Raw genomic sequence first — 7,709 nt, forward strand, 5'->3', positions numbered from 1 at the left:
CCCCCCCCCCTCTTGCTAAACCCCAAATCCTTTGTAGTACAGGCTTCTGAACTGGTGATTCTCATCCAGTCACACTGAACTCGAAAGATTCGGGAGAGAAGAACGAGTCTTTCAAACTAAAGGTGTGTCAGTATGCATAACGCTCAAAGCTTTGTGTGTGGATTATTGAAGAAAAATGGACTGTATCCATTTGAAGATGAGGCCAAATGTAAAAAAATTCAAAGCGTCTGAGAACTTTCCAAATGCACTGTAAATGTCATGACTTGAGCTTTCAGTATGTAGACATAAGATGGATATTCCTAGGAGAGGCAGGAAAAGGGCCATGTTGCCTGTAGAGGCCAGGTCATATGCTTTCATATTGTGTATAAATCTATGCCCATAAGACTCACTTCTTCCCTTGTAAAAGGGGCCCCACTGTGTTTGATTCATACTTTATTAAATGGACTGTGTAGCAGAGCCACAATTTTGAAGTCCAAGTTGAAATGCAGCCATTTCAAACCCAGAAAGTCTGGACTGTGAGCGCTTCCAGCGATGGAACCAGCCAACTGGTGTTTGACCCGAAACAACATTTAATGGCCCCCTATGCTCTGAAAGTCCCTTATCTGACAACCCTCTCAGTATCCTCCATCTCTGGTCAGAAGGCCAAGTGCCAGCGTTTTTCTCTCTTCCATTTTTGACCGCTGACAAGCTGCTATTACGAGCTTACATCACCTGAAATGGTACAATTTCACTGGTTAAAGTTCCTCACTTTGGGAGCTCCTGTGTAACTTAACACTTGTCTAGCTCTGAATGTCAGTCTTTTTATTTTTTGTTCTTCTGTTCACTTTAAGTCATTAAGTCAACAATGAACATCTTTTAAAAATGGCCGCACAATGTATTTTTACCTACCGGTAGATTATACTATGAGATCTGATGCAGGGTGCACGTCAACTGACCTAGGACTTCGTATATCACAATTCATAAAATCTGTGGTGGTGTCTGTATGACTACGTGGGTGGAAACAGAGCTTAGCCTGTGGGTTGGATAGCAGCAGGTCCAGGAAAACAGTGGGGAACGCAATCAACACAAGGATTAGGAGGCCATGGAGGAACAGAGGGAAACAACAGGGAGGCAAACTGTACTTTGTGGTGGTGTTAATGAATCAGTTTCTGTGTACCGATTTTATGAAGCCATGTCACAGAACTCTGAGCCTCTGCATGTGAGCTACAATTTGTGAACAGCAGGAAACACTGATTGCAAAAATGTGGTCAGCTTGGGAATCCCAGTACCTGTTTTCTCTTTTTTTCTTTCCTTTGGTGAGCAAACATCGCAGAGTACAGGACATCCTCTCTACTGATCCTCAGGATCTGCAAAAATCCTTTAATCATCAGCAGGACCTGCACTGTGTCCCTCTTGTTGATGCTGTCAATGCTTTACTGCTCCCGCTTGCACCCTTCATCAACCTGCTGCTTATATACAAATCTCAGCCAAAGCCAATGTTTACTGTCAGAAGTCTTTCTCAGCTGTATATTTGGTTTCTGCTCCTCCCTCTGGAGTGCTGAGTATTGTATGTAAATCCTCAAATCAACATGCACAGATTCTATTTAATTTCACAGCTAGTCGAGTGGCTCTAATCTCATCCAGCCATTTGGGCTGTTTGCTTTTCAAATCTAATGGATGGGTTTTGTGAGGATAGGGTCGGGAGGGTATTGCAGCCTTGTCTTTTCTATGCAAGCTGATGTCTCCAGTGTGACACTACAGCAAATAATTAAATTGCTTCTTGAAAACAAAGACCCTAGCAACACATATAAGCATATAACTGCAGCTGTATTGTGCTCCCACATCCTCCCATTGACACAGTTTTTGAATATTGTTTATGCTTGCTGTCTCTTCAGCCAACACATCCATCCGGCTAAAAATGCAGAAGTAATGTCCAAAGCCTCAAGCGTCTGTCTTGCCCCTACCCCAGCAAAAACGTTCGCGACTACAGTATGTATGCATATTTTTATATTTATTTATTTTTTTTGTGTAGTTGCCAAAAAGAAAATCAAACTTAAGATAATGGAGGGATTTAGTCATAAAGCCGCTGCTGATTTCTGCATGGAATTAGATATGACTTAGTTGTTTTGTTGTTTGTTTAAGGAAATGTATTAAAGCTAAAACATAGTGTGCCAATAGTGAGACTTGGATTTGCAGTTTTTGTTTAATGCAGTGCTATATCGTCGCTGTACAACTGAAGTTCTAGTCCCTTTTTAGTGTCAGAGCAAATGTCAATATCCACCCCCTCTCCAGCCAGGCTTAATATAGATTTTTATGAGCCATGAAATACTTTCTCTTGCTTTTTTATTATGCACATATTTAATGCCTATTAAACTTTCCTTTAGAGGTTTCAAAGAAAATGACACTCATTTCGTGAAAGCGTTTTGCAATGAGAGTACACTTGTTCTATATTTTCTTCTTAATGCGGTGTTCTTCAGTTTGTTTTCCTATGCATGTCTCGATTCAGATATAAATGAATACACATGTTTTAAGGAGTTTATTGAAAGTCATTTTAAAAAATGTCCTTTTGTTTTCCACATACTCAATGTAAACTAGGACACTGGGCTACCTAGAAGACGTTTCATCTCACACGGTAGTTTTGAATCGGATGGAGAGAACCTGCAGAATGGAGTAAGCGCCAGGGATGGCCAGGAGCGGGACTTGTGTCATAAATCAGGGCCTGGGCTCAGGTCTGAGAGGAAAGCTCAAAGTGGGACTGAAGTTGCAAGCTGTAAGGGAGAAGAGGGCTGGTCAGGGGATGCCAACCTCCAGCAGACAAGTGTCCTGGGCCTGGGTGATGGATGTGGCACAAAGCCAGAGGGGAATGCTAATGAGATCCAAGATGATGGCACTGACTGCTACAAGGGGAGACCTCGCTCTGGTGGGAGCTCATTAAGCGGCATGTCCCACCTGCAGAGCAGCAGAGGAACCAGCTCCATGTCTATCCTCCCACAGAGCAACACTCATTCTCAGCTTGACACAAAGCCTCTTGACAGTCACACAGGCTTTTGTCCACCCAAAGAAACCACCATCACGAAGGAGTGTAGCTGTGGAGAGATGGATGAATCTGAAAATTTAGAGAAGATCCCTGGAGTGTGTGCGACAAAGGCTGCAGCAGCTGCAGTTCAGAATCTGAAGCTGAGCTCTTTGTTCAGCAGAGTTTCTTGGATTGTCCAGGATGCAGGACGTCTGCTTTGGAGCTCTTCCACTGTATTGCAGCAAGTCACAGAATTCAGATTTCAACCTGTTGGGGCTCGTTGGTCAAACAATTTTATCTCTCTGGTAAGAGAAAGCAGTGTTCTGTCTATTTTAAGGGACAGCCATGTCTTCTCCACATTTAGAAGCAGCTTTATCTTCTCTCTATTAAAGGACAGTCACATTTTTTCATTGGTGAAAGAGCTGCCTCTCATACAGCAGGTCCAGATGGATATAATTCAACTCCTTCAGTCTGAGGAGGCTGCTCAGATGATTCAAGGCTGCATTAATCCTGAAAACGCACAACTCCCTGTCCCGACACCAACACAAACCCTGAGTAAGGCTGATGAATTGCCAAATGATGTACAGCTTGTCTCAGGGGATATCTTGAAAAGGAATGAAAGTATGTGGGATATGGAGTCAACACGAAACATGGTTGATGGTAATGTGAAACAAGGAGATGAACTTATTACAAAGCGGTTGCAACTGAAGCACAGCAGTGTGAAAGAGGTTACCTGTGAACTTAAAAACTCAAAAACGGTTCAAATTTTCATTCAAACGTTGATAAAATTTCCTGATTCCCTTGCAAACCTGCAAAATCTGCCACCTCAAAGCATGATGGACCATCTACAGTCTGTCATCTCCACTTCAGGCCTCCCAACTCAGAAGATTCTTACTCTCTACTGGCTGAACGTAGCTAAATGCAACCAACCAGAGCCGCAGTCTGCCCTCTTGATCCTGATGGAATCTGCGCTTTACACACTAACCTCTGAATCTGGTCTCTTAGTTTTGTTCCATCACCTCCCTTTGTGTCAGTTGAAGGACATTCAGATAGGCCTAGCAGGCCAAAGTCTGCGTTTGATAAGTGCTACAGAAGAAAGCGTCCTTGTTGTCTATACCTACAGTCAAAAGCCTACTCAGTTGCTGTGTAGGGCCATACTTAATATCATCTGCCCTGGGGACTGCAGGGTACCTCGGCACCCACTGCTGCATGGAAACTTAGCAGAGATGTCTTTAGGCTGGTGGGTCAGTGTACCTGAGCTGCTGCTGGATGCCGGTTTAAGGGTTTGCTGTCAATTTCAGAAGAGTCTTGCCGATCTGATATACCTTCTTCATTGTAATATGAATCACGAAACCATTCTGGGAGAGGTGCAGCTGAAACTTTACACAAGTGTAGCAGTGCATATCAGTCCTAGTACCCACAGTAAGCACGTGGCTCAGTTTTTACTTACAGATACACACCTCGGTCTGGTACGAGAGGATGCTGTCTGTCACTCACTTTCACACTCTGTCACCACAGCTCCCTGCCGTCCCCACTTCCACGGCTTAACTCTTCGGTGGTGCTCGGATGTTCGCTGCATACTGGTGCGCGACGAAAACGAGAACCGGCCTGTCAGGCTGGATGTAATCTTTGCAAAAGCACAGGGCAGGGGTCACCCTGAAAGCGTGACTAAGGCAGCTACCCTGAGTGCACATGCTTTAAATTCATCTCCGCATGCAGAAGTGTGGAAATTAACTTTCAGTTGCTCCGCTGAGGCCGCCCGCCTGATTAATCACTTGTCAAATGTCTGATCAAGGACTGAACGGCCAGTAATGAACAGCCCAGCTTGAAAACTCACTCACAGGGAGCAAAAGTGCATCCCAAGCAGACAGTGCAAAGAATCATTTTTTTTCGCTATGAAATTATAATGAAAATGTGAAGTTTGAAGTTTGCTTTTTTAAATTTTGTGATATTAATGTTGCGTGACTTTGGCACTTGGAAGATTTTATCTTTAAAACGCTTGAATTTCTTTGTTCTTGCATTGATGTCTTTAGAAAATAGTTTGAAGGTCTAGCACTGAAGATCAAAGAAGTGTGCTTAGCAGTTTCATTTGTTTTAATAGACATTTTAATGTTTTTGAAGCCTTTTAAATGTCTCGTGACCAAATTCTTAAGATGACTTGCATTGTTTGTGTATTTATTATTCATTTTCAAAATTCTAATATTTTAAAATTTTCAATAAATCCCTGCATATGTTAAAGTAAAATCAGAGTTTTTTGTTTTTTTTTACCACTTAAAATGCAGATGAGCTCTGATGGTTGACTTGAAATGCAGACAGCAAAAATAGCTTGATGCATTTTATTGCTTCCTTTAAAGTCTGTCATTTTGTCTTCCTATCATCTCTTTTTGGCTCTTTTTGACTCATTTTCACTTTCGGCCCAGTCTCTTTACTTTGCATAAACCTGTGCCCCCACTGGATGTAAGAGTCTCCACTGCAACTGAGCAATCGGTTTCTGAGGTCAAGTTGTATTTGTACTACCTGTACAATTGGTCAATGGTTTTACTTCTGCCAGTCAACACTGTGCACTTGATGACAAGCCTTGTAGAAGAACTAAAATTACAGATGGGTTGCTCATGCTGTGTCTCCGGGAAAGAACTCGAGTTTAAATCACATTTCAAGGGTTAAAGCCAAAGATTGTGCTCCTTTTCTTGACTGAGTGACCCCATCCAAGAAGGAAAATTGCAGGGGCAATATAGTGCAATCAATCCCCTTGTCTGCTCCAGCATGAATGATGGAGATTTGGGCTCGACTCAAACTCCTCACACCTTGTAGCAAAGTGGATTGGACCAGAATGAAAGCTCGGGGATGTAAAAGATTTTCTCCCTTTTTGCTTGACAGTTAATTAGCATTCAAACGATCTAGTGTATATCAAACTTTCTTGCGAATAAAACACAAAAGGCAGACTGATCATAATCTCATGTATTGAAAATGAGGCTTGTTTCTTACATGGATTTTCATTTAAACATTTTCACATTAGATCAAGGCTAATTTATTGCAAATATTGTCACAGGTTATGACTAGTTTACATTAAACTGCAAATTGAGACTTTCCTCTTGCAGATTAGTTAATAAATTCTGCCAAAATCTGATAATGGCTTTAAAATAAATTCTCCATCCAGTATCACATAACACTTACTATTAAAATTTGGGGAACTGTACTCATTATTGTGCTTTTCCATGTTTAATGTGGGCTGGTTTCCTCCTCGCAGCATTTGGCTGATATCTGAATAACCTTGCATCTGTATTGTGCAGGATGCCTCTTTTGGTTTTCATGTAATTCTTCAGGATTGACAGTTGAGAGGCAAGTTGCATCTGGATACATTTTCTTTTTTTAATCACGTATTTTTCTGTTAATCATGAAACACGGCTAATCTATCGCTGCGTGTTTGTCTATCAATGGACAGGAGCGCTTGTTGTGCACAGCCTGGTTAAAGGAAGCACTCACTCTGACAGCTGATACTTTCCCACTGACAGGCTTTGAATGTCTAGTGATTATAGTGTGATGTCCTACTGGGTTCTCGCCTTAAAACGCACCACGATTGACGGCACACAACAGTGTAATTTGTTTACCACCTCCTTTAGAATCATGAGAACGTGACCTATAGGCAGTTTGGACACTGCTTAGCTGTAACGGGCTAAATCTTTAAGGCTATTTTGATCTTTCCAGCCCCACAGTAGGCCCAGTAGTCCGATTGAGTTGTTTTGTTTTTCAGATTTTGGAGACTCGTTTTTACCCTACTGCATGGTGCTAAATTGGTCCTGAGGATGTTTATATAATTTTTTTTTTATAATTAAATTTGTTTCTCTCTGACAAACTACCCCCATCTCCTTTAGTTTCTGTTGCCTGGAGAGTCTGTTTCCCACTTACAAATTAGGATACTCTTGAATAAGAAAACATCTTGTTAAGCCAATAAACAATCTGTTGGAGAAGCTGGTTTGCAGATTTAACCTGGTACAGCGTGCCTTTGGAAAACAGGCTAACAGATCAGCATCGAATACTGATAAAGTTGGTGGTTGTTTTTTTTTTTTTTTTAATTGCAAACCAACCTGTAAAACCTTGAAATAAATACAGTGCCAACTGTTATTTTCCAAAGTGCTTTAAAAAAAACAAGGTAATTTACAATAACCTTAAACACAGAGGATCAAAACTGTATTCATGTCTACCCAGTGATGCAGACATGCATAAAATTAGGCGAGTACAGGATTTGATTTGCCTTTCCTTGGCTCTAGTAGGAGTGCTACTGCAAGCATGCGGTGCTTAAAGGCCAGACATTTCTTTACCCGTGTACTCTGGGGATTTTTAAAGCTGCTTGTTTGGCTACTTAAGCATTTTCTTAAACTAAGAAGAAAAAACACATCCATGTTTCACTATCACGTTTCTAACTTTAACTATACACCTGTATGTAAGTCTGGGACTTTCTTACTGGGCACTGACTGACTTAAATTGGTTGTGGCTGGTGATATTACTCTGAACTGCTGAACTGAACTGTAGCTGCTAGCTACTGTACCTCAGTGCAAAAGTTGTAATGACACAATGTTTGTAATGTCAGGGCTGGATGTCTTTTGGTTGTTAATACACCTTCATGCTATCATGCTGATGATTTAATGATGGGTATGAGGTATATACAGTGGGGCAAAAGTATTTAGTCAGCCACCGATTGTGCAAGTTCCCCCAC

At 41.6% G+C, this 7,709-nt stretch overlaps 1 protein-coding gene across 2 annotated transcripts in view; it reads left to right on the forward strand.

The window, feature by feature from the left end:
* kif16bb (kinesin family member 16Bb) overlaps positions 1-5,218 on the forward strand; it is a 26,584-nt gene extending 21,366 nt beyond the window's left edge. For both annotated transcript variants that reach the window (XM_042226328.1, XM_042226329.1), the window contains 2 exons: positions 1,875-1,968; positions 2,575-5,218. In XM_042226328.1, coding sequence (XP_042082262.1) covers positions 1,875-1,968; positions 2,575-4,785 — 2,305 coding nt within the window. In that variant the 3' untranslated portion in view covers positions 4,786-5,218. The remainder of the gene's footprint in view (positions 1-1,874; positions 1,969-2,574) is intronic.
* Positions 5,219-7,709: the final 2,491 nt, after the last annotated feature.

The sequence above is a fragment of the Haplochromis burtoni genome, unplaced genomic scaffold (genome assembly GCF_018398535.1).
Source record: "Haplochromis burtoni strain Fernald_Lab_line unplaced genomic scaffold, NCSU_Asbu1 Contig_207, whole genome shotgun sequence".
Taxonomy (NCBI): Eukaryota; Metazoa; Chordata; class Actinopteri; order Cichliformes; family Cichlidae; genus Haplochromis; species Haplochromis burtoni.